General features: G+C 42.8%; 2 protein-coding genes across 2 annotated transcripts; one reads left to right on the top strand and one right to left on the bottom strand.

Annotated features, from left to right (window-relative positions):
* Positions 1-1,065: 1,065 nt before the first annotated feature.
* Positions 1,066-3,463, bottom strand: LOC127784930 (UPF0481 protein At3g47200-like). Its single transcript, XM_052312352.1, has 2 exons — positions 3,327-3,463; positions 1,066-2,938 (listed from the first exon to the last, which is right to left on the bottom strand). Exons 1-2 carry the CDS (start codon positions 3,340-3,342, stop codon positions 1,464-1,466), a joined length of 1,491 nt encoding a protein of 496 aa, XP_052168312.1. The 5' UTR covers positions 3,343-3,463; the 3' UTR covers positions 1,066-1,463.
* Positions 3,464-23,695: 20,232 nt separating this feature from the next.
* Positions 23,696-26,446, top strand: LOC127784728 (uncharacterized). Its single transcript, XM_052312069.1, has 6 exons — positions 23,696-23,856; positions 24,118-24,122; positions 24,242-24,718; positions 25,136-25,249; positions 26,017-26,065; positions 26,231-26,446. Exons 1-6 carry the CDS (start codon positions 23,696-23,698, stop codon positions 26,286-26,288), a joined length of 864 nt encoding a protein of 287 aa, XP_052168029.1. The 3' UTR covers positions 26,289-26,446.
* Positions 26,447-27,107: the final 661 nt, after the last annotated feature.

Raw genomic sequence — 27,107 nt, 5'->3', positions numbered from 1 at the left:
AGTAGGCATTCAGCCATAGATGGTGTGATAGTATAGTTGGCCAAAAGGCCAGCAGCTCGACAGCTCAGTACACAGCACGAAGATTTGGCCCAGCCCAGACATGGTATTTTCTGACTGTTGTCGGCCCCGTGCCAGCCTGACCCGACTATTGGGCCACGCATAAGCCTCTTCCTTGGCATGACAACATTGTGCTGCCCCGGCACAGCATGGCTCAATGGTACCTCGCTCCCGCAGGCCGGCACGGCTCAATGGTAGCTCGCGCCATAGCGTGTTGGTGGCTAGCCCAAAGAGATGAGGGATACAAAATAGACTTATTCCAGCCATATAATGCAGGAATAAGTTCACTTAGTGACCCTCAAAACTGATCTAAATCTAATCCATTACCCTAAACTACAAAACCGGATATCTCGACCCCCAAACTCTTAAAACCGGTGCAATTTGACTCCCTTGGTGGTTTTGGAGGGTGGTTTTGCTGACGTGGCGCCTATGTGGCGGTATTGACCAGGTCTCATTTACACGTGGCGTTGAAGTGGCATTTAGAATTTAAAAATATATGTGGGACCCATTTGTTAGTGACACATTAAAAATTGTGGGACCCACATGTCCCTTCTCTCTCTCCCCTCCCTCCAGTTCCTTCTCCCTCCTCGCCGCTCCCTCTCTCTCTCCCTCTCTCCTGCGGCGGGCGGCGAGGGCCGGAGCGACGGCGGGCGAAGACGGCGGCGAGCGGTGGAGGCGCGGGCGTGGCGGCCTGTGACTGCGAGCGGCGGAGACGCGGGAGTGGCGAGAGAGAGAAGGAACTGTAGGGAGGGGAGAGAGAAGGGACACGTGGGTCCCACAATTTTTTTTATGTGCCACTGACAAATGGTCTCACACATATTTTTAAATTCTAAATGCCACCTCAACGCCACGTGTAAAGGAGACCCAGTCAATACCGTCACGTCAGCAAAACCGCCCTCCAAAACCGCCAAGGGAGTCAAATTGTACCAGTTTTTAGAGTTTGGGGATCGAGATATCCGGTTTTGTGGTTTAGGGTCATGGATTAGATTTTGACCACTTTTAAGGGTCACTAAGTGAACTTATTCCTATAATGCATGATATAAAGAAGTGAGGGGGTAAAATAGACTTATTCTAGCTATATAAGGCACGGCCCAAAAGATGAGGGAGGCAAAACTAGTCGTGCCTTCGAGCCAGCATGTCATGATCCGAGTCTTATTGGACCATGCCTAGGATATAGGTGTAGGCGCCCGCCGTGGATGGGCACGGCGCGACATGGTTAATCTCAGGCCGAGCCGGTCCGACTGATATTGGACCGTGCCTTAGTCGTGTCCCTGCCAGGCCGTGTCGGGCGACCCATTGTGGCCATCTATGCATAGTGGAGTAGAATCCAACGCAGCAGAGAACGATTGGTACTTCGATAATCAACGTAAAATCGGTAGGCATACAGTGGCATACGTCTCAGTGGCTTAGCTTCTAGTCTTGTAGCTCTTGACGGCATACACAGCCTGAAGAACTTCACAGACTAGGCCAGCAATGGCGGCGAGCAGCGCGATCGCCACCAGCGGGTTGCTCAAATGCCGCCGCCGCAGCAGCGCCATCCAGTTGACCGGCCGGCTGCTGTACCACCGCTCCATCCTCTCCCACGTCGGCTGCAGGTAGTTCCGGCGCGCGTCGTCGACGTCGAGCGCCACGCCCCTGCACAGGCCGGCGAACCCGTCGGCGACGTCCTCGTCGGTGGCCATGAAGTGCACGATGATCTTCTTCCTCGCCAGGAGCGCGACGTCGCTCGCCGTGCCGGCGAGATGCGACATGAAGAGGCAGTAGGCCGTGACGTGGCTGCCCAGGCGCGGGTTGTTCTGCTCCAGCGCCATCAGGTTGCGCAGGACCCGCCACGTGTTGTTGTCCACCGTCAGCGTTGGGACGTGCAGCGTCGTCAGCCGCCGGAGCTCCACGTCGAGGACGCACCGCGCGTCGCCGGCGGCGCCGGCGCCGAGGGCCCGCTTCTTGAACCTCACGCCGGCGGCGTGGTACTGCGTCGCCCCGCGCCAGCGGTACACGGTGGCGCGCGCGCGCCTGGTGGGGATGGGGACAGCGGCAGCGTCGTCGGCGGCCGGCGACATCGCCATGGGTGTGAAGTGCATGTGGAGTAAGTGGACGAGGTGACAGGGGCGTGTGCTGGTGATGTCCACCTCCACATTCGAGTAGCCCTGGTCTCGGAGCAGCGACCGGAGATGGTGCAAGAACCCATCGACAACAACGGTGGAGGTGGACGATGACCCGCCGCTGCCGCCGGCGATGGCTGTAGCTCCCGGAGGCTGAGGAGGCGGAGAAGAAGTACGCGTTTGCGTGTGATCCTCGCCGGAATTTCCGACACGGACCAGCTCGTACACCTTCTCGAGGATGAAGAAGGGTATCTGGTTCTCGAGCAGGTAGAACACGTCGCGGACGGCGAAGATGTAGTCCACCGCGCTCCCGCCGCGGCTCGCCGCCTCGCCGCCGGCTTGGGCGCCGCCGCCGCCGACGTTGAAGATGTGGAGGACGTACCACGCGTCAAGCAACAGCATCTGCACGAACAGCTTCCACACTATCGCCTCGGCGCGGTCTTCGTAGTAGCTCCTCGCTTCGTCCTCAACGCCGGCGATGGCCTCCAGGCACCGCCTCAGCATGGACGCCCGCTGCTCGCCGTCGTCGGGGAGGACACGGCGGAGCGCCGTCCACTTCGCCAGCTGATCCGTGCTGTCCAGCGGCTTGTGGTGGTAGGCGCCGACGAGCACCACCTGCGGGGTGTACTGCGAGTCGTCGACGCGGCGGACCTGCGGCTTCACCTTGGAAATGAGGCACTCCGGCCAGCGGCGCCGTCGCCGGCCGCCCTCCAATTCCACGTTGCATAGCTTTGTCTCGAGATCGGCGGCGAGACGTTGGATGTCTATACTGCAGCTCCCTGAAAATTTTCTTGGTTAACTAATCGCATGTATCATGCATACGGTGAAACATTCAGAATTTGTTATTCAAATGACAACTGATATATTAGTGTGGCAGCACATGAAATCATTCGGCCGTGTCACGATGTCACCAATTCAAGACTGTAATCCTTTTTATGAAAGTAAGTTAAATACGAAGAAAAACCTGCATATATACATGCAGTAAGTAAAACTCATAAAATTGCATACCACATGTACGCAGAATTTGTTTTGGCCATCTGGCACAAACATTCATTTATTTGAATGTGATGGAGATGAAAAAAAAAAAGGTAATCCATAAACAAACGAGTGCTAGAGACAGTAATATGTGCCAAACTTAACAAAGGACAAATCAATATAGAAACTTACCTGTTGGCTCCCCCATACGTACGTACCGTTAATCAGTCATGTTTCCTTCGAGTAGCATATATGTTTCATTGTCTGGAATTAATGCAGCAAACTTAGCACATTACACATATATTTATATCTATGGTTTCAGAACCGTGCATTGCATATCTCCAGACCCTTTCTCGATCGTCAACAGTTTGTTTCCACTAGCTAGGTCGATATGAATGCATCCACACATCTGCAGTGTGCACCTTTCAAAACATGGAAGCAAAGGTAAAGTGCAAGCAGAGACTTTAAAGAGAAACATATAATTGGAGAGCTTTATATGGCTTTGATTAGGGTCGTACGTACTGCCTTATATATCTTTTGCAAGAAATTCCTTTAGTTTGTACCTTGGCTGAATTTTTCGTCCAACAGATCTACAGCGGTATAGATTGACTAACACATCAAAATATATGGAGCTAACCCTAATTGTGCTTACCTCCAAGCGGGTTTTCAATTTCGATTTCGGCGAAAATTTCAGCCATTTCGGCAGAGCCGAAATTTCCAAAATTTCACAATTTTATAAGATACTCAACAAGATCTATACAACCATGGTTAAATTATAAGATAGTAAGATATACAGTATGCATTTTTTCGACAAATCTTAAGCATATATAAAATATACTTAAGCATTTGTCCGACAAATCTTAAGCATATAAAATAATGCTAACAAACAACCGATTCAACTCTTAGTATAACATATTAAGTGTAAGCAAATAAAAAAAAACTTTGGACGTTTATCCTCGGCAAGATGTCCTTTTTATAGAATTTGCGTGATATTATGTTCTGTCATGCACCATGGGCCGGAATGACATTATACTATTTACTTTGTTTAAATCTAGTCTTAGTAGTGCATATCCTTTAGGCTTCTCTTTTTAACATAGAACCTTTATGTCCACTTCTATCTCGCCGATTTCAGAAAAGAAAAGGAAGCACGTCGATCCTTGTTGTAAGAAAATTAAGTTGTACGATGAAGCAGGAATAGAGACTGGAAAAAGGAACCATATATACAAAGTAGGTAGCTGGTTAATTTATACTTCCTCCTTTTAGGGTCTGGTTGGATCCAGGGACTATGTCACATCGAATGTTTGACACTAATTAGAAATATTAAACGTGGACTAATGTGACAAAACCCATTCTATAGCCCTGAACTAATTCGCAAGACAAATCTATTAAGTCTAATTAATCCATAATTAGATTATGTGATGCTACAATAAACATGTGCTAATTATGTATTAATTAGGCTTAAAAATTTTGTCTCGCAATTTAGCTCTCATTTATGTAAATAGTTTTATTATTAGTCTATGTTTAATACTTCTGTTAGTGTCCAAACATCCGATGTGACAGTGACTAAAATTTAGTCCAGGGATCCAAACACCACCATATTCATATATGACGCTTCATATAAGTAGAAAGATGCGCCATATAATTAAGTAGAAAGATAGACTATTGTACACCATTATTAAAAATATGAGAACGTGTAATAATTTGGTTATCACTTACTACGGAACATTTTTTTTTGCAGGCAGGGTGCCCTGCTTAGAACTTATAAAGACGCATTTCCATGGGCTCCGACCTAATACAACAAAGTAAATCTAAATTCAAAACGTTATGTGTTGGTATAAATAACATGAAGAAATAAGGTAGGTTAGAAAAATGGCCTAAATCTCCCTCCTCTCTCCAAAAATATATGTAGAAATTGACTTACATGTTAAACTACACCTATATAGGAGTAAAGACCTCAAGTCAAGGTGAACCCCCCCCCCCCCCGGTCCCGCCCGCCCCTCTATTTTCCTTTTTATCTGCGCCGAAAGGTCAGTCTGAAATGGCTAGCTCGAGGAAGGATATATAGGGCATGTAGAATGGTGTTTAATAGCGAGCTCTCTTCGTTGTCATACAAGTAAATTTGGTGACGTGGAAGAAAGAGAATGAAGGAAGGAGAAACATCGTTACTACGCATGACAACGGCTCAGAGTTGACTCTTAGTATTTATTAACGGAAAGTTTTTTTCACGAGAGTGGAGAAAAAGGAAAGAAGTATAATAAAAAAATATTTATGCATTAATGGTTTAGAATTCTTATTGTAGGAGGATAGTTTCTAGTAACATTAATTAATATAAAAGGCTTATATTAGACTCTATTTTTGTACATGCTCTTATATAGTAGGTAGAGATTTCCATAGATAAAAAGCTGCCTTTGAGAATATTTTTCTAGGTGGTTGACTTAAAGCTCCAACTATAAAAATATATACATACATTTCCACATACGGCTGGTATTACTGTTCCCCAGGAAAAATGTGTGCATTTCCGCAGATGCACAATAAGTCCAGGTGCTTGCGGAAATGGGCCTACACGGTGGCCCTTGGTGGCCAACGACAAAGTCTTTGTTAGAGTTTGTCAGATTTGATTTCCACGTAATGATTCATAAGCTTTTTTAGAAACATAATATAAACATATAGACGCTCACAACGCGTGCACACTGAACTCTAAAAACACACACGTAACCCAACCTCTATGATTACCTCCAAAAGACTGGACCGGTATATCTTGAGATGATAAAGTCACCACGGACACCATGCTATTGACGGATACATTGCTTAGAATAACTAGCTATAAATAGGAGCACACGACTTGAATCCATGTGGGTTGCTGGTTTTACCATAAGAAATCCAACCAGTTGAGTTATGCTCACTTTGCCAACGGTTCCCAAATTTACTAATCAGATTGTGATAAAATATCCAAATTCGACTTCAGATATCGTTGAATGAGTATTCAAATGTCAAATCAGATGTTCGAAGTTCCCCTCAAACCTTATCCCAGAATGTTGTGAAAACATGCATGCATATACGTACACTTCTGTTATTTCTCTGTCTCGCTCTCACGTTTTGGGCCAGCCCGCACCAACCCTGCAAGAGCCACAGGCCACTGCCTGCTCGATTCTCCCCTCATTTTCCTGGGCCGGCCTGGGTGCTGCCTCCGCTCGGAGTAGGCCTCTCGGGCTGGCCACCCTCAACCATGCCGTGCGCGTACGGTTACAAGGAAAGAGAAGAGTCTCCATATGGACTCCATCAAATATGATTCGAATACAAGGGCTAGTTTGGGAGCTTCAGCTGCTGCAGCTTCTTTTAAAATCAGAAGCTCTCACAAACAGTCTAGCTTTTAGTCTAGATTCTCAGAAGCTGTAGTTCTATAACCCAGAAAAAGAACTAGAAGCCAGAAGTTGAAAAACCTAGTTTTTCTAGATTCTCAGAAGCTGGCTACAACCAGCTGTCTCTCAGAATCTTAAGTTCCCCCAAACAGGTCCTAATATAATTTTTATCTCTCAAAACCGGCTCATTTTATCTCTCTAAGTGGTTAGGATGGTGATTTTGTTCTACGTGATGCCTATTTGCTACGTTGACTTCATTTTCATCTTACATTGGGAGCACGTGGCATCTACGTAGTATTACAGTCGATAAAAAGGTAAGAGAAATTGAAAATAAGTGAACCCCACATGCAAATCTCTCGGCGGAAAAAATAAGGTACGACCCATGTGTCATGTCCTCTCTCCCCTTCTTTAGGCGATAGGCTGACAGCCACATGGAGTCCGAGCTTTCTAAGAGTTAGGCCCATGTGGAGTCGATGCCGGTGCTCTAGCAACCTGGCTGTATGTAGCCACATGGACGGGCTGCATAGATGGGGCAATTGCAAGCCCACACACAGATGAGCTTGCACGTTTTCGGCAACTAACTAAGATATTGAACAACTTAAGAAAACATTTGGGTTTCCGTACCATTCACCTAGTATGATAGGTTTAGTTATTTGTTTTGATCATAGATCTAACTACTTTTTCAGAATTGCTAGAAAACTTCCGTAAGGTTTTTTCCCCAAAACATTCAGATTTGTAGTCATCAGATTGCCTCAAGATCTGTGCATGAAGGGAAAAATTGTTACAAAGAAAATTTCACACATATCACATGTAAGATCTCGGTGCTAACCAACCAAACTATAGTTAAATATAAGTTTTATATAAGTTATATCGTAGTTACAGTGTAGTTATATTGTAGTTGCAGTACAGTAACATTGTAGTTACATGTAATTATATTTCAATTATAGTATACTTATATATGAAAGTTTTTCACTCAAAAATTGCGGCAGTTTTTTAGATACTATCATATTTGTATACAATATGAAGATTACGCGAGTGATCAAAACGGAACATTCCGGTACATATATGTCCATACATTTTCATATCATTTGTTTGAAATTTATTATTTCTAAATATCACAAATATATGTCCACATCATGATCTTATATTCTGTAAGAATTTATTTCTTCTAAAAAAATCCAACGACATTTTGTTACACAAGCTTTCACCGTATATTGATCCATTTACCCCAGCAAAGTCAGCAACAGGTAGGTTAGGAAAGGAGGCTGAATAAGAAATTTGAGGTTGGAACCAACTGCAATTAACAATCTAACACATCTACTACTACTACTACTACTACCATAATAAAACATGTATCACTGTCAGTTCAAAGGTTCACTGTGAACCAGCAGTGTTAGAACAACACTGCCGGTTCCGATCGGTGAGCAGTGAATGGTCCCATCGGCTTCTTGGGCAGATCACACGGCAGCCTTCACAACGTCGCCGGCTCAACAGGAGCGGAGAAATTAAGGTTGTGTTTTCACGTCAAAATTAGAAGTTTGATTAAAATCACTACTAGAAAACTCATTTCGCCATCGTTGGGGTTCGATTTTCGCAGGCGGGCATGTAATTCGGAGCTAAAACCCCGCAAAAAATGTACCCGGGGTGGAGGCGGCGGTCCGCCTGCGAAGATCGATCTTTGCAGGCGGGCCATATAAGCGTCACCTGCGAAGCGATCTTCGTAGGCGACGCTTATATGGTCCGCCTGCAAAGATGCCCCTATATAGTCTTCTTCCTCCCCGAGCCCTGTTCATTCTCCCCGAAGTTTCTCTCTCCTAAAGTGAATTAAATATAGGGGGGAGGTTTTGAACTTCAAATCTTTGGGGGATTTTTCTACGGTGCTTAGATCTACTCATTTCCACACTAGGTATGTAATTTTTTAAGCTTTTAGACCTTAATTTGTGATGGATTTATGCATGCAAAATTGTGAAGGAAAAGCTCCATGTTTTTTAATTTAATTTCTTTTGATATGTTGATGTTAGATGTATGTGTAATACTTGATGCCTCATGTTATAGTTGTTTAACGTGGTAACATAAATTCTCAATTTTTTTTATTTTTGCTATCACATCCACCTCCTAATTTCTAGATCTTGTCATACATAGAGAGGGAATAAATTTTTGAATGTCTATTTATTTGGTGCAATCAAAAAATAGTTATAGTAGTTTGTAATATGCGATGATATGATTTTGTTAGATTTTCCTAATGTACTAATTTGGCATGTCTGTGTAAAAAAAATTGAAATAAACTTTGTTTTTTTATTAATTTACAATTTAGCGATAAGTTTTTTCAATAAACCCTATTAATTGTGCAAATATTTTATCTTCAGTTTTTTGAGATATGGAAAGTCGGGAATGGATGTATCATTGGCCGAGGTTTTTGACTCCATATAGAAACGAAGTGTCTAAATTTATTGGTATTGCCAAGGCACACGCTGAGAAGAACAATATGAGGAAGATAATTTGTCCATGTGCTGACTATAAGAATGAAATAGCCTGGGACTTCGACGATGCTTTCAAAGTGAAGGAGCACTTAGTAACTCGTGGATTTATGGACGAGTATGAAATATGGACACGTCATGGCGAAGAACAAGTGGACGAGCCTAAAAATGTAGTTTCGACACAAGTTGAAGACATGGTGCATCACGATGGTTCTGTTGAGGACAAAATCGACCTAGAGGAAATGTTACATCATGCAGAACCTGAGGTGCTCATGGGGTCGGCTAGAGGGTTAAATAACTTTGAAGCTTTACAGAAGGCAGCAAAGGAAGTTTTGTACGATGAGTCAAAGTGCTGTGACAGTGAGTTCACAACACTACGGTCAGTTCTTGAACTTATGAGGTTAAAGGCGAGACATGGATGGTCTGATACTAGTTTCGACAGTCTGTTAGAACTTCTGCAGAAAATGCTCCCGAGGCCTAGCTCACTACCATCCAGCACATATCAAGCAAAGAAACTCATATGCCCCCTTTCACTTGGTGTGGAAAAGATTCATGCGTGCGTAAATCACTGCATACTGTATAGGAAATAGTACGCTTTTTTAGATGAATGTCCAACATGCGGTGCAAGCCGGTACAAGTCGAATAGCAATACTGGCCTAGAACCCTCTGAAGCAACTGATGGATGATAGAGAAAAATCCAGCAGCTTGTGATGTGGTACCTTCCTGTCAAAAGACCACATTAAACGGATGTACTCAAACCCGCGAGATGCGGAACTAATGCGCTGGCATGAAGAAGGGGGCAAGAAGGATGGGATGATTCGACACCCGGCAGATGCTCGTCAGTGGATAAATTTTGATGCTCAGTATAGAGAGCTTGCTAAAGACCCACGGAACATTAGATTTTCCCTGAGTACTGATGGAGTTAATCCTTTTGGAGACATGAGCAGCTCACATAGTACTTGGCCAGTGCTTCTCACCATGTGTAATCTTCCTACCTGGCTTTGTCAAAAGCGAAAATATGTACTACTCTGTATCCTAGGGACCCCGTCAGCCTGGTATTGATATTGACGTATTTCTTGAACCATTGTTGGAAGATATGGCTGATTTATGGAAAGAGGGATTGAAAGTGTGGGACGAGTACTCCAGGGAATACTTCACAGGGAAGGCCATCATCTTCGTAACCATTAACGATTATCCAGCAATGTTTTTAGTTTCAGGTTAAATTAAAGGTAAAATAGGATGTGTGATCTGCTTGAATGGAACGTACTATAGGTATCTCCCGGGTTCCAACAAGCTTGTGTACATGCGGTACCAGCGGTTCCTACGCACAAATCAGAAGTACCGCAAGATGAAGGCAAAGTTGGATGGTACTGAACAGACTGATCCTGCACCAAAACCTACATCGGGAGAAAAGGTGTGTACAATGACAGAAAATTATTTGCGAGTTTGGAAATATGACTAAGAAACCATCAAAGAGGACAAAGCGCAAGAAACCCGAGAAGAATACGAAACAAGGGTATAGTAAGAAGCAAGATGATAGTTCAAAGCCAGATGATAAACTCCCTTCCCTATTCAAGAAGCATTCCATATTTTTTAAGTACCTCCCGTACTGGAAAGATCTGGAGGTTCGGCATGCCATAGAATTCATGCATCTAGAGAAGAATGTGTTTGACAACATAGTTGGAACATTGTTGGACATGCCGAAGAAGACTAAAGATGGTCTGCAATCAAGGATGGACCTAGTCGAGATGGTAATCAGGGAAGAGTTACACCCTCAAGAAGGAGAAAAGAATGGCAAAGTATATCTTCCTCCAACCTGTTTCACACTGAGGAGAAGAAGTCATTTTGCAACTCACTCCATGATGTTAGAGTGCCCATAGGTTTCTCATCAAACATCAGTCGACTAGTTTCAATGAAAGATTTGTCGGTATCTGGTTATAATTCACACGACTGCCATGTCTTGCTCACCGTGTTTCTTGCAATTGCAATAAGGGCCAGAAAACCGGAGCATTTAAAGGTTGCTATCACAAGGTTGTGCTACTTTTTCAACGCAGTGTCACAGAAGGTCATCAGTCTCGAAGAGTTAGGAAATCTCCGTACATTCGCACATGAGACACAGTGCCAACTTGAGATGTGTTTCCCTCCGTCATTTTTTGATATGATGGAGCACCTCATTGTTCACATAGTGCCGCAGATGGTTGCGCTCTGCCCATTGTACCTCCATCAAATGTGGTCATACGAGCGTTACATGGCGGTTCTGAAGGGTTACGTCCGAAATCGTGCACATCCAGAGGGATCAATGGTTGAGGGTTATAGTACTGAAGAGGTTGTCGACTGCTGTATCGATTACCTTAAAGATGGATATGCAATTGGAGTACCTGTGCCTCGACACGAGGGCAGATTGAGTGCCAGGGGAATGATTGGAAAGAAGAGATTCGTCACCCATGATCACAAGAAGCTCACTTCAGCGTGCTTCATCAGTTTGCTATCGTTGAGCCGTACATCGATCAACATATCGAACTAATACGAGCTAACAATAAGGGTCGCACCACCGAGTGGATAATAAAAGAACACAAGCGTCTCTTCATAGATTGGTTGCGAGACCTAGACTTACCTGAGGGACAAACTACCGATGAAATAACTACGAAGCGGTTGGCTTGTGGTCCATCAACTACAGTAAGTTCTTGGCAGGGATATGACATTTATGGATACTCGTTTAGCACAAGAGCCCAAGATAATAAGACCTGTACGCAAAACAGTGGTGTCCGTGTGGAGGAAATTGAGGAAGCCGGGGTAAAACAATCATACTTCGGGTTTATTGAAGAAATATGGGAAATCGACAATGGGCACACAATGCAATTCCCCATATTTAAGTGCCAGTGGGTAAAATACCCGAACGGGGTCAATGTTGATAAGTTCGGTTTTACTGCTGTTGACCTGGCGAGTGTGGGTCACATGGATGACCCTTGGGTACTCGCTAATCGCGTGGCACAAGTGTTTTATGTGAAAGACCCTTCAAATTTGAAGAAAGATATAGTGCTACCAGGGAAACAAAAGATATTGGGAGTGGATGGGGTTGAAGATATCGAAGATTACAACCAATACGATAGTATGTCACTTTATAGTCAGTTTGTACAGAAGATTAAGAATGTCGAGACATCTACTCAGAAGACCGTGAAGCCTTACACGTGCACGGACGGTGTGGACAAAAATGTTAAAGGGTATTGATTGTTGAGTGGCATGTAAGCATCTAAAAAGTTAGTAGTTATGTAATGGTGGTATGTAAGGTGATGTGTGATCATATCGCAAATTGACGAACAATTGTACTCAACATTTTGCATATTAATCAGTTTGTACTAATTTTTATGTGCAATTACCATTTGTAGTGTAAAAAATTTAAATTAGTAATATTAATGTTTGTAACATTTAAGTAAGATTTACATTTGAAAAGTAATAATACTAAGGTTTGTATATTTTCTAATAATATTAAGGTTTGTATATTTTGGAATAAATATATTCAACTCTGTAACAATTTTCACAGGCGGGCGGTCCACCTGCGAAAATTTCCAAGTCCAGGCGGGAACCCTAGAAATTTTGGCGCCGTCAGGCTGCCGAATTTTTTTCGCCGCCGCACGCCTCCGCCGTCCTCCGCCGCCGCCCGCCTGCGACCTTCACTCTCCGACTGTTGTCCTCCGCCACCGCCGACCGTCGTCGTCCGCGCGCTGTCACCGAGACCGCCGCCCCTTGCCACCGCTCCACCGCGCGCGAGCTCCACCACTCTGCCGCCGCTGCCGCCGACCCCTCCACCGCATGAGAGCTATACGCCGCCCGCTCCACCGCCGCCGGCCCCTCCACCGCCACCGGCCCCTCTACCGCGCTGGCCACCGGCCCCTCCACCGCGCGCTCGGCCGCCGCTGGCCTCTCCACCGCTGCCGGCCTCTCCACAGTGCGCACGGCCGCCGCTGGCCCCTCCACCGCCGCCGGCCGCCACCTCTCTTTCTATCTCGCTCACGGCCAAACGGCTTCATCGGCCGATCATCGTCCACGAGCGAAGACGTCCTCGGCTGAACGACGTCTTCGGCCAGTCGTTGTCCACGGCCGAACCTCATCGTCGGCTGTTCATCGTCCACGACCGAAGCCGGTCGTCGTCCACGGCCAAACCTCGTCGTCAGCCCTTCCTTCGTCGTCCACGACCGAAGCTCGTCGTCGGCCGTTCGTCGAAGACGGACGTGTGTGCATGTGGGTGTTTCTTTTATATGTGTGTGCATGTGGGTGTGAGGGGGTTTATATGTGTGTGCATGTGGGTGTGAATGGGCATAAGGGGTGGGTGATATATGAATGAGGGGTTATATGTTGATTGTGAATGTGAATTTGGGAATGTGGGTGATATGTGAATGAAATTCGGAGGGTATGTTCAATTTTGCAGGATATGTGAATTTGTCAAATTTTTTAAATAACATGTGGGAGGGTATGTTAACATTTTTTTTTAAAAAATGTGGAGGATATGTTTGCCTTTTCAATTTTTTTTAATCAACATGTCGATGAAATGTAACTGTCAATTAGTGCACTACTTGATAATAACATATCAAATTTTGTACAAATTTGGTTGTACTAATTAATTTAGCATAATAGTAAGTAGTAATTAGTTTTGCAATTTAAATTTGTTTGTATTATTAATTTAGCATAATAGTAAGTACTAATTAACAATATTTCGCAATTTAAATTTGTTTGTACTAATTAATTTAGTATAATAGTTAAATTTTGGAATCTCAGAGAATTTAAATTTGTTCATACGACATATTGTTAATATACAGTTTAATTTTGTACAAAGTTGTTTGTACTAATTTGAGTAATTTAAAATGTGGATGATAACTCTTTTTTTTTATATTAGAGGTTTGAAACGATGGCCGATAGTACTAAAGGGACTGAAGAGAAGGGTTTAGGGGAGTAAAAGCAGTCCCTTGCTGTTGTGGTTGCTCCAGAACCAACGGTCCCACCGGAAGGTAGTTTTGACAGCGACGTAGCTGACGAAGACGAGGAGTACTCGTCGCCAAGCGATCCTTGTCCAAGCCCAAGCCCGAAGAGAAGGAAATAGGGCGACGGTGAAGAAGGCGACAAGGACTACATTCCCCCTAAAGAAGGGTAAGTAAACTTAATATGTAAACTGTTCACCGTGATAACTATTAGCCTGAGCTAATTCGAAACTTCTATGTATACCTTCTCGTAGGAAACGGCGCCACGGCGATCAAAACGGCAGCCGAAGAAAAAAGTTCCGTCGAAAGACGACGACGTACTAGCTAACACAACCGGCACAAAGAAAAGCGAACGGTTAGCAAAGGCGAAGAAAAGAAAGGGCGAGAGAAGCGTGAATAGAAAGGATGAAGGGTTCCATGTTGTTGCCCATGTTTCGCCTAAAGGAGAGCCGCTCGCCCCTAAGATGGCATGTGCGAAATTCAGTTCACAGTGTGGCATAATAGTAAGGGAAAAGATCCCCATTATGGTCGAGGACTGGGATCATGTATCGAATGGGGATAAGGAAGTCCTATGGAAAGAGTTGAAGAAAATCTTCCAGTTCCCGGATGGATCAGAGGCAGCAGTGAGGAATTGTGCACTGCAAACAATGGCCAAGTCTTAGCGTGGTTGGAAAACCACCTTGAACAAGAAATTTGTGAAGACGGGATGCACACCATTTTCGACGTATGCCAACATAACCCCGAATCAGTGGGACGACTTTCTGACGTTGAAGAACTCCCCGGAAGAAATTCAAAGGTGCCAAAAGTATGCAGAGTTGGCCAAGAAGAACAAATTTCCTCATCGCTTAGGCTCCGCGGGATACGCACCAAAGGTGGAGCAGTGGACAAAAGAGGAGGAGGAAATGAGGAAGAAGGGGCAACCGGTACCAATGGAGGAGTGGACACAGAGATCAAGGAACTAGGTAAGAGCTAGAACTCCGAAGATCACGGATGAAGGAAAAGTATCGTTTGAAAATCTGGAGCTGCAGAGTGTTGCCGATAAAATAGAGAATTTATCCAGTTCACAAAAGAAAGGATTTTTCAAGCCTAAAAGGAAGAAAGATGTGCTAAGTACGGCGCTGGGTACTCCTAAGATTGAGGGAAGGGTTCGAGGTTTGTCGAGCAAGATGAGTTGGAAGGAAGGGTTCAAAAATGACCCCCACAAGAAGCGTGAAGCGTACAAGGATAAACTTAGAGACGAAGGGGTTGCGGAGTTTGAAAGGCAAATGATGAATTTCTGCGTCAAGCACATGCTTTTGCCTCGCCCCGAAACAAAAGAACCTGAGCCAGATTACCCCTTCGATGACCTCAAGGAGAATACACGCTGCAGATTGCACGTTCCCATTGGACGCTCCGGGAAAACTCTTGAGGCCGCTACAGCCATTGCTATCCCTGGGAGAATATACAATGAAGAGTTCATACCCGATGCGTATGCCAAGGTGCAGCCGCAAGTGGTCCACGAAGGGTTTGAGTCCTACGACATTGACTTCCCGACTGCAGATGGTATATCCGTACTTGGGGATGCGGTCGATCTTGTAATTCTCTGGCGCAAGAATGACATATCCTTTGGATTGGGCACCGACGCCACGCAAAAACCTGTGGTGCCTAAACTGGGGTTGGGAAAACCTCCGAGACCTCCTAAGAGGAAGGTGCCTAATAAGGCGGAGGAACCCGAGATGCAAAAGGAAAATCCAGTGTCGGAAGTGCCACCGGAGATTCCATTGCCGGAGGCAGCCTTGGAGATTGCACCGCCGGAGGCAGCCATGGAGATTCCAGTGCCGGATGTGCCCATGGAGATTACAGTGGCAGAACCAGAGGTGCAATTTGTGGCATCAGTCGGGTCAGAAATAGAAGAAGTACCAGGATTGGAATGGGACGGTATAGAACCAAAAATATTTGAAGACCCTTCTCCTGCGAAAGACCCCGAGGTGCAAGAGGCCACGGTCCCTGAGAAGGCCACTACCAGTTCTGAGGTGCCACGAGTGCTTAGGAGCCACGACTCTAAGTCCAAAGATGAGAACAAGGAGAAGTTCATGGTAACCGTCTTCAGAGGGGGTAAGGAACGTGCCAAGCTCACAGATGACGACCCCCAGAAGGCTGCTGAACTAGCCGGGCCAAAATACTTTGCAACCGATGATTGCCCGGAAAAGTACGAACATGGGAAAGCACTCGTGCCGGAATGGGCACTGAAAGAAGGACCATGGGAGATGAGAAGGTTACATAGCTTCTACATGGAGGCCAGAAAGAAAGGCTTGGGCAATATAACAGCTCGATCACCGGCAGATTGTTTCGGCAAAGAAGGTTACGTATGGCTAGATTTCTCAGATCTCCACGCCATATATCATCGGGATAAGATGGACGTCAACTACGTCGGTGTTTGGAGCATGTGAGTATGAGTTTTAGTTAATTAGATGAAAAATATGTACAATACAAATCCATCTGATTGTTACTAACAAACTTCTTCTGTAGGATGCAATACATGGATGCTAAGAAGAAAAAAGAACCCATCGGCTTCTTGGATCCAACTCGGATCTACCAAACACAGCATACCGTGAGGCTAGCACCAGGGTCTGACCAGCTGAAGGGCAAGAATCCAAAAGAGATAGCAGAATACAAGAAGGGCTTGGACAAGGAGAAATTGATTACTGTCACACAGTACATTGGACGAGCCTTCTTGCACTTTCAAAATAAGAGAGTCGTCATGGCCGCTTATAATTTTAAGTAAGTCCGATACATTTATCTTGTACACATGTCTTATTTTAGCTGGTACTAACTAACTATACTGTTGTTAATATGTAGCAATCATTATATCTGTTTACTCATCCACCCTAAAGACAGAACCGTGGTAGTCTTGGACCCTCTCGATTACAGTCACAAGCAATACAAAGAATTTCTAACAATCTTACAGTAGTAAGTGATTATGATTCTTGCATTTGTATATGAATGTATTATAAATAAATATCCTCCTTACTATGAAACGGTACGACATCCATACAGTGCATACAAATACTACAAGTTCAAGGGTGGAGAATAGACCCGAACACGGGAGAAGCTGCTAGTACGTACCTATTGGCCGATAATACTCCACTCACTTAATGTATTCCAATTGTTTCACTAATTGCAAATTTTAACTACTTTTTTCTATGATATGTCCGGAAGTGTCACAAGTAACCGCGAGGAACGGTCCTTTGCGGGTATTATGCGTGCGAATTCCTTAGGGTTGATGGACGGTACAGGACTAACGCGGATGATGTAAGTGTCTATACTATGTACTAGACAGCTTCACATATTTATGGTACTAATATATTGATTAACTTCAATGCATGCAGTTGCCAAGATTAGAATGTCGAACAAGCTTTGACGATACATGTATCACAAATGTCCAGCGTGATCTGTGCCACTTCATCCACCATGAGCGTTGTCATGTGAAAGAGGATTTCTTTGACCCAGAGGGTGCCCTAGTGGCAAGTGACGAATTCAAGGATCTTCGGGAGTGGAACGCTGCTATGCCATAATGTAACTAGATGACGTTATTTGAAGTGACAATATAAAAAAATATTGTAATATATATATTTTGGCAACACTTTTGAGTTATGCAATATATGTAGATTTCTCAGTACCAAATGCTTGATAATGTTCCAATATATGTACATAATAATCTACCTGCAAGAATTTCTATTAAATAATTTAAAAGTAATTTACGGGCAAATTATTATTAAATTTCAATATTTTCTACCTATCTTCGCAGGCGGAAGTTTTTTTTTTTTGCAGGCGGCCGATTCCTATTTTCGCAGGCGGACCGGACTAGCCAACGTCCGCCTGCGAAAATTATCTTCGCAGGCGGACGGCCGCCCTGCCTGCGAAGATCGGCGATCTTCACAGTCGTTGGCTTACAGGCGGACGGTCGCCCCGCCTGCGAAGACTCTTTTCGGCAGCTTGCGATAATGCTTTTTCTAGTAGTGAATTGAAACGATGTAATGAAAAAGTTAGAAGTTTGTGTGTATAGGAAAGTTTTGATGTGATGGAAATGTTGGAAGTTTGAAGTAAAAGTTTGAAACTAAACTCGGCCTAAGATAATTTAGGCGTGAGAAAGAAGAAAGATTGCTGGGGCCAATAGTCCAGCTGGATAAAACAGACAGTAGTTAATTGTAGCATGCATGGATATATATATGGATTGCGACTTTTCCTTCGGTACTACTATTAAAGTTAGACAATCTGTATCAAGTCGATCATACATATAGATAGATATGCATCACGCGGACTAGCTAATTAATATCTACGTCAAATCGATAATAATCATATCGTTTCGATTTTTCCTATATCTACCTGATTCTGGTTTTCTTTTTTTTTTTGAGGGGTACCTGATTCTGGTTTTGGATGCATGTAAGCACAGGAGTCAATGATCGCGAGTATAACGACGACGTACGACGACGACCTGTAGTGATCTTGGTTCTAAGCACTGGACTAATAAGCTACAAGAATTAGGCCATTTTTTTTAGGCTTAGGTTTATTGGCTTAAACTTTTAAGTCAGTTTATTGGTTTATATGATCTATAAGCCGGTAGATTTAATGTGCTAAGTTTAGTGGTGCAGTTATACATCTATCTTACATAAGCCATAAAAACTTCTCCAACCTAGCTTTTGGCTTAATAGTGTTAGAGTAGCTTATGGCTTCAAAAAAGCCAAACGAATAAGCTACTTATTTGTTTAGGATTAGACTTTTCGGCTTATAAGTTGGCTTATAAGCCTAAACAAACAGAGTTTTAACAACGGAGTGACTTATTACGTACTTCCTCAGGTCGTTGCAATATTCTGGATGTTTTAATAACTTTTGGAATATATTTAAATAGTTTGAAGACACTAAACAACGATGTATATATAGAGTATGAGTGCTAAAGGGTATTGTTCAGTAAACATCATTACTGGTTTTCGACGTGAAACAACAGGAGAATCTTCTACTCTGCTATATATATTTAATATATAAATGTATAACTAATGTTCAGTAAACATCGTACATCATTACTGATCGAGCATCTTTATCACAAAGCATCATCAGTGATCGAGCATCTTCATCACAAAACAAAACACTGAATCAATCACAAATCCAACAACAACATCATAAAATCTTCATCACCAGGCAATCACAAATTGTTCATCAAACAACACACAAACTTAACTACAAATCAGAAAAATAAAATGAAACACATAACCAGACCCGCCTCACCGGGGAGGGGATATCGAGCGGCTGTAGTTGATCTCGTTGTCCTTGTGTAACCATGGTCATAGTCAGTCATGCCGTGCCTATCAACCTGTGGCTTTAGTTGATCTCTCTCAAATAGCGTACAGCATCACCATCATCGCGGGGATCCGACTCCCTTCGTTTATGTTATAGATTTGGCATACCCTGTATGCCCGTATTCATTATCATCGGGAGTACCACATACCTATTCTTATAAAAAAAAAGTATCTCCAAATATGGACGAATGACATATAGGAGATAAATATTATCCACGTAAGGAAGGACTTTGTAATCTGACTTAAATTAGTTATGATAAGGCTTTGTCTTCCTATATCCTATTTAGGATCTCAAAGTTCTACTTAGGTAAGGGATCGTATTTACAAATATGTGGTCTAGTAGGCTATTTAGGATCTCAAAGTTCTACTTAGGTAAGGGATCGTATTTACAAATATGTGGTCTAGTAGGAGTGGAGATCATTAAATCATAAGCCTACACCACCATCAATTTCACACCAGGAGGAAACCCTTTTGCTTATCACCGGCTACAACTTGCCATTTTGCTCTTTGAGATTAGTTTAGTTGCTAGCTTGTTTGTTCTCCCTTTGTACTAGGGATGGTACACTCTAGATGAATATATATAAAAAGGAGTAGAGCTATTACGCACATTGGGGCCCTAAACCTTTATAAAAATCCTTGTCCCCTACTCAATTTATTTCCTACTCACGTATACCTTGGTATCAATCGTATCATTCATCTCTAAATACCATGGTTGGGTCATATAACCCGTCGACTCTATCCACCTAAAAGATCTAGTGGTCGGATGGGGGGTTGATAGTGGGGTGGAGAGGACAACAAGTAAACAGTGGCAGAGGCTCTCCTCTCCCTTCAGTTCTGAGCGCGCCAACCACCATGGCCCGGCGGCAAACGAGGCACACTGGCGACTAGAAGTGGATAGGAAGCTCGTGGCTCGTTAACTCGCTCGACTCACGACAAGCTCGGCTCGTCTCCGCTCGGCTCGTTTCATTTTCCTAACGAGCTGAGCTGGTATTTTAGCTCGTTAGAGATAACGAGCCAGCTCGAGCTGGCTCGCGAGCCTTAACGAGCTAGTCAACCAGCAGGCCGTAGCCCATAGCCCAGATCACAGTGCTTGACAAATAGGGCCATTTTTTGGTGGAAGGCCGCCCACTGGCCCAATGGACACAAAAACCCTAGTGATAGCTATTCCTTCCACCGTCCGCCGCCACCCAATACCAGTCCGAGATCGCGATTCTTTTCCCCCATCGCTGCGTGCCGATGCGAACCTCCGTAGTCCACTCCTCTACAGCTACGCGCCAGGTGCTAGCCTGCCACCACTCCTTCGGCCGTGTGCGCGCGGTGGGCTCCGCGCCACTGCCAACCCACTGGCACCGCCAGTCCGCAACTCCGCATCCACCTCCGCCTGCGTGGTCCGTGAGGTCCGTGGCGTTTAGTGCTTCATGGGTTCATCCCGTGGTTCAAACTTTGATATTTAGATGCATTTGTATATGATTTGTACACTTAAAGTGGAACTTTGCTTGTATAATCTGTTGCAAAATTGTTTGGGTCAGTTTTTCATGCGTTGGCTCACGAGCCAAACGAGCCAGCTCGAGCTTTGCAACGAGTCGAGCCGAGCTGGATTTTTAGCTCGTTACGATAACGAGCCGAGCCGAGCCGAGCCAGCTCGTTATCTTAATGAGCTAGACTGAGCCGAGCCGAGCTGAGCTAGCTCGTTATCCACCCCTACTGGCGACTACAGAGATGGTGGCAAGGAGGAGCACGTAGGTGGTCTGGGAGGAGGGAGGCAACAACAAAAATGGTTAGGAAGAGTGAGACGACGAAGAGGAGAAGTAGTGATAGTGGCGGCAGTGGTAGTGGAGAGAGAGGCAGGGACAACGATGGGGATAGTGGCAGGGCGTGATGAGGAGATGCGAGGCTTAAAAGGTAATTTCCTTTGTTGGCTGGACTTGTCATCTCAACACCTTTCTTCTTGGTGCCGGTTCCATTAAAAAACATAAATTGATTTTCTATACATAAGTGCCATTTTTTTATTGAACTGACATTCATTAAGAGCGCGTGCAATCTAAGGGGGTTTGGAACCACTATAAATGTTAGTTTTTGCTAACCGACACTAATGAGGCGGTCTGGATGTGGTGTTCTATGGTAGTGATCGATTTTTATAATATATCCACTTAATTATTGTAGTATACTTCTTCCGTCTCTAAAAGACTTCTTTTTTATACATAAGCATTTGTCCCACAAAACCTTATTGTTAGGCGTGCACGTAGTTCCACTACCCTCTTTATTATCCTTGTGTTCTCTCCCTTAGTTATATATAGATCAGTCCACCATCGTGCACGTTCAACCTTCAGCTGCAAACGCCGTTAATTAGAGCTTGTGTGTGCCAAAAGTCTAGCCTAGCAGAATCCTGCAATGGTAATGAAGGGCGAATTCTTCTTTTTACACCCATAATATACTAATTTGGTAGTTTGGCTAAAAATAAGGTATTTTAGACATGGAGGCATGGAGCATATAAGAGAATTGATTAGGGATCGGAATGATACAAATATATATACTGCCTCCATTTCTAAATATAAGCATTTTTAGATTGTTTTGCAATTTCAGTAAATTGCACATATTTCCAAAAAAAAAAGTGCATCGTGTTTCGCTTTACACTAGATTTAGTATATACTTTCACTTTCCACAAAGTTTTTCTTTTGCGGGGACATTTTGCACAAAGTTGTATTAAAATAAGTTTCATTTAACATCAGGATGAAATCTATAAAAATATCATGAAATTTCTTTGAATATGAAAAAGAAAACGTTGTGAATCATAATCTAAATTCAAGTTGTTCCATAAGTTTTACTCATATTTTACAATATTGTTATCCAATTATATGACCCAACCTAGTGCAAAGTGAAACTTATTTTGATTTAGCCAGGTGTAAAATTAAACTATTTGTTAAACCTTGTGCAAAGTGAAACAATGTATACTGTACATAATGTGAATTAAGTACAATTTACTCAAAATTAATATTATGAAGAAAAGATTCCCTTTCACTCCTCTCATTGGTCAATTTACTCAAAATAATTGCAATCCATTCAGGGACTATAATTAACTGCACCCACTTGCGGTACAGCCGATTAGGACGCACATATTTGATCGTTCTCTCTCGGTTTGTATAGAAAATATTCATCTATTTTGTTTGTGTATCTATGGGTCAAGGAGTACATACGCAAGGGAGTAAATTTAAGTTTGTCGTTTAATTTCACCTCAACTATCACGCGAGCCATGTATAGTCAATCCCTAAATCGTAAAACCGGATATTTGTACACCCTTTAACGACCAAATTTATTTGGTTAAAATTTATATGTATCCTAGAGGATCAATTCAACATGGTTTTGCCGATGATTTTCAAAACCATCCAAATAAGATATTCTTTTCATTAACATGTGCCCAGTTATAAATAGGAGAAGTAAAAAGTATGTCAATTAAAAACATATTATTACATGGGATGATAAATCATGAAGATCACCACTTGAAACTGGGCTATATCGTTTTTTAGTGTATTTTTGACGCAACGTTTTTAGTGTATTAAAACAGTATTTAGTTTCTGAGGGGGGTAAAATATTTCATTTCAAAGTTTACCACTGATGTATATATCTTCACTCATTCGATGATGAAGATGGGGCGCTGGACTTTGCAATATATACATTAAAATTTGTTTATGTAAACGACGAAAATGTGTTGCATTTGTTTAACAGTACGCTGAGGTAATTAAACATACTAATTTGTTCTGGAATTCGGAACAATATCAAAAAGGACAATGGCAAATGTGTCATGATCAAACCCATGGGGCAAAGAAAGGAGAGAAAAATTATGAATTCTGTATCAAGATTAGAATTGAAGTGAATCCCTGTATTGTCGTCTGGTGTGCTGATTTTGGAGATGAGCACTAGCTAGCACGTAGTTTGTTGTACTCGCACTACAAGGGAATAAATGTGATTAACCTTCAACTGAATTTCATTAACAAATATCATATTAATTTCTTGGTACCTCATCATGCTTTCTGGAATATCTAGGTATAGACCATTGATTGCGTAAAACTCAGGGGGATTAGTCATCATTATTTCCACAAAGAGGACGAATTCATATACAAGAAAAAAACTAATCTTTTTCGAACAGATATATACTAGTGGTCGCTCCATGACAAATTAGAACGACTTGTTTCGAACTAGGTCGAGCATCTCTCTATCAATTAGACTGTGTGTGATTTTGATCGTGCTTAATTTGTTTGATAAAATTGTGAACTTCATCACATAAAGCTTAGGTAGAACTGGAATTGCATAATCGATCTCGCTAGATAGGCTTGCTAAGTGCTAACTGCTCGATCGATCGATCTCTAGCTACAAACTACAGGAAGCTATAGGTCAACTATGGCTGAAACCCAAAACGAAGGCATGGGAAATTTGCCCCAGCAGCCGGCCGGTGAGATGTACATGATCTTCACGGTCGATCCCAATGACAGGAAATACTACCTCGCCGCCATCGACAGCAGTGACGAAGTCATCGTTAAGGAGAAAACAGAAACCTCCCGCATCCTCGATGATATCCAGGCAAGGTTTTAAATCTTTGGCTATAGCTACTGCTATCTCGAGGCAATTTTTTAAATTTTCGTCAAGAACCGTTTGCTAAATGTCTTAGCCGACTATTTAAAACTATTTAAAAAGCTAACTCAAGCGGTGCACGATATATATGATTAACACATACGCATCATCATCATATCATTCATCAGCAGCAGCAGTATAAACTTTTTAATAATTAACTTCTGGTTAATTGTAATACATGTTTATTACATATATATATTGCCTTGTGGATGCAGCTGTGGTACATGGTGACGGCCGACGAGCAGCAGCAACACAAGCAGCCGCCGCCGCAGGGTCAGCACCAGCAGCAGCAGAAGCCGTTCATCCTAAGAAACAAGAAACGGAACTGCGCCCTCGTAGTCGTCAGTAAACCCGCAGCAGCAGCAGGAGACAAGCAGGGGACGACTAAGCCTGATCAGATCGTCCCCGGCGCCGGCAGCAGCAGCAGCCGGACGCATCAGCCGCAGACTGGAGAACGGCGGCGGTCGACGCCGGAGACCGGCAGCAGTAAATCTGCAGGCAAGCAGCCAGCTCTCCGCGAAGAAGGGCCACTGCAGGTAGTGCTCGGAACGCACGATGCAGAGGGAGAACGCTGGATAACGGAGGGGACGCCGGCCACGGCCGACGCCGACGATGACCGGCGACTGATCAGCAGGAGATGCTACATCCAGAGGGCGAGCAACGCCAATCTCGTCTTCAAAGCCGTTAACACCGGCGGCAGAGACGGCTCCATAATCGAGCTGACAGATAAGCCCAAGGTGATCATGGGCAGTGATCAAGATCAGCTGTTCTGCTGCTGGACGATTGTCCCGGTTGCCGGGGACCACATCATCCCAGGTAGGAGCACCTGCTGATTTCTTCACTGATCCAAATTATAAGGGTTATTTAGATACGTGCAATTAAAAGGTTGCAGGTTAATTTGGAAAAATATCATTAAAAGGAAATAATTGATGTCTATGCAAGCTCCAATAACAGAAATTTCATACCCCTGATAAGCAAATATATTTATCGCCCCAAATATTTGGAATTATATAATTTTCTTTCAATTTGGTCAAAAAATATTCAAATTTAGTAAAAAAAAGTTAAAATTTTAAAAAAAATCGTGCAAAAAGGAGAAAAATAAATCCTGAAATTCACGAAATTTTGGTGGTTTCCGAAAATGTGAACTCTGCCCTAAAGTAGATCTCATCCATTAATACATAAGAAATCTTGCTTGCTATAGCGCTAGCTGCTAATATGCTTCAGTATGTGCAGATGGAGGTTCGTCGTTGAGTCCTTCATTAACCATGGATCATTCAAGACTTGTGATACCTGTTGCACAATCAGGCCAGTTTTCCAGTCAATGTGATACAAAACCTATTACGCCAGGTAAGAAACGGTGTTTGACGGTGATTTCAAACCCTAGCTAGTTACTCCCTTCATCCCTAACTATTTGACGCTATTGATTTTTTTTAACATATTTAACCGTTCATCTTATTAAAAAAATTTAAGTAATTATTAATTCTTTTCCTATCATTTGATTTATTTTTAAATATACTTTTAAGTATACATATAGTTTTATATATTTCACAAAGTTTTTGAATAAGACGAACGGTTAAATATGTTTAAAAAAGTCAACGGTATCAAATATTTAGAGATGGAGGGAGTACTACCTAGTTTACCTAGTTCAGATAGTACTACTCTAGTATATACTATTGTAGTATTAATTTATGCCAATTGGTGCGAAGCTTGCTTATTTAACGTCATGATTGAATTCTCCCTCCGACCAAAAATGAATTATGTGCTTCTTCTTTTGTCTCCAAATTAATTAACATACAGAATTTAGAGTACTAATTCCCAAACCGTTATCTAACGACCTGCATTTACATTGCTCAGTACGTCGTCAGTCGTGATATTTGCAGTCAACAGTAACTCCACCAAACATCAAAATAATTTCACAATAGCCTAGGAACCCTTATAACCATGGACGGAGGGAGAGAACGATTAAAAGCATATACATATTCTTTTAATTGAATATGCATGAAATGAGGCAATATATCGTATGTCAGAAAACAACAACTAATTATGCGTGATGATGGCTTAGGTAGCTTGCTTGACTTGCTCATTTTTTCTTTGTTGTTTTTCTCCTCATTCAGACAAGGGCGCGTCACTCAGCACTGATCAGCCTCGCCTCGAAGCTACTGGGTACGTACGTACAAATGAGTTTGCATTTGCGACGTTTTAGTACTTGTATGAACACAATTGATCGAGTGCATGCATAAAATTTATCCTTATGTAGTGTGTTGTAGCCGTGTTGATATGTCGTGCAGTGGTTAACCTCTGAATTTGTGCTTAATTGGACACATGCAGTGAAACACTGAAAGATGGTCATAAGCAAGGTGACAATAAGAAAGGAAAGAAGAAGTGAGTCGTCGACGACGACCTCTGCATATATACAGACAAACTCCAACAGTGGAATGGCTGGCAAACATCGGTATCTACGCTTACGTATAATAGTTGGGTCAAGGATCAACCGATCGAGACCTAACAACAAATGAATATGTACTGTTGCTTAATTGCTGTTATAAGTATTGTAATAATTTGTCGTCGAGCTGTATAGTATGTAAGAACAAATTAGATAATATATTGAATTCTCCAAGAGAAATATATGGATATATATAGGGCTTCTTGCACTAGTTAATTAATTAATAACGTCATAAGCTTGCGGACGTGTGTGTTAGCGTTTGCATTTGCTTGTACGTTAAATACATACGGATGTACTATGTTTGACAATACTATTAATTAGTGTATCCAGATTCGTGTGCGTATGTCCAAATTATATTAAGGGAGTATTTATATTTATGGCCCTGCATTTTTTATTAAAAAATATTAAATCTTTGTAAATTCAATAATTACATTGGTGAATTTCATATACTTACAATTTAAATTTAAAATTTACATTGTTATTTTTCAAATATTTGTTGATACGAATAGGTACCCGATTTTTCAATATATAGGTTCGATTTATCGACATATGTACATTCACAATTTGAGGCTTCAAATCAGTAGATATCACCTGGCATTCTCTACATTTGTTTGTCTCGTTGTTATCAACGATGCTCTCACATAGCTTACATAGCCATGAAGAGGTATTGAGCCTGCAAACAATCGAAGAAGTTTATAAGAAAAACGCAGTTTAAATTGCAAAGGAATATGAAGCACACATAGCCTGGAGTTGCACAAAAAT

The sequence above is a fragment of the Oryza glaberrima genome, chromosome 9 (assembly GCF_000147395.1).
Source record: "Oryza glaberrima chromosome 9, OglaRS2, whole genome shotgun sequence".
NCBI lineage: Eukaryota > Viridiplantae > Streptophyta > Magnoliopsida > Poales > Poaceae > Oryza > Oryza glaberrima.
This window is presented reverse-complemented; position numbering and strand designations above follow the sequence as displayed.

Coding starts and splice junctions, on each gene's coding strand:
- LOC127784728 (XM_052312069.1), top strand. CDS start 23,696: ATGGGAAATTTGCCCCAGCAGCCGGCCGGTGAGATGTACATGATCTTC. Junction 25,250..26,016: donor TACAAAACCTATTACGCCAG/GTAAGAAACGGT, acceptor CTCCTCATTCAG/ACAAGGGCGCGTCACTCAGC. Junction 26,066..26,230: donor CCTCGCCTCGAAGCTACTGG/GTACGTACGTAC, acceptor GGACACATGCAG/TGAAACACTGAAAGATGGTC.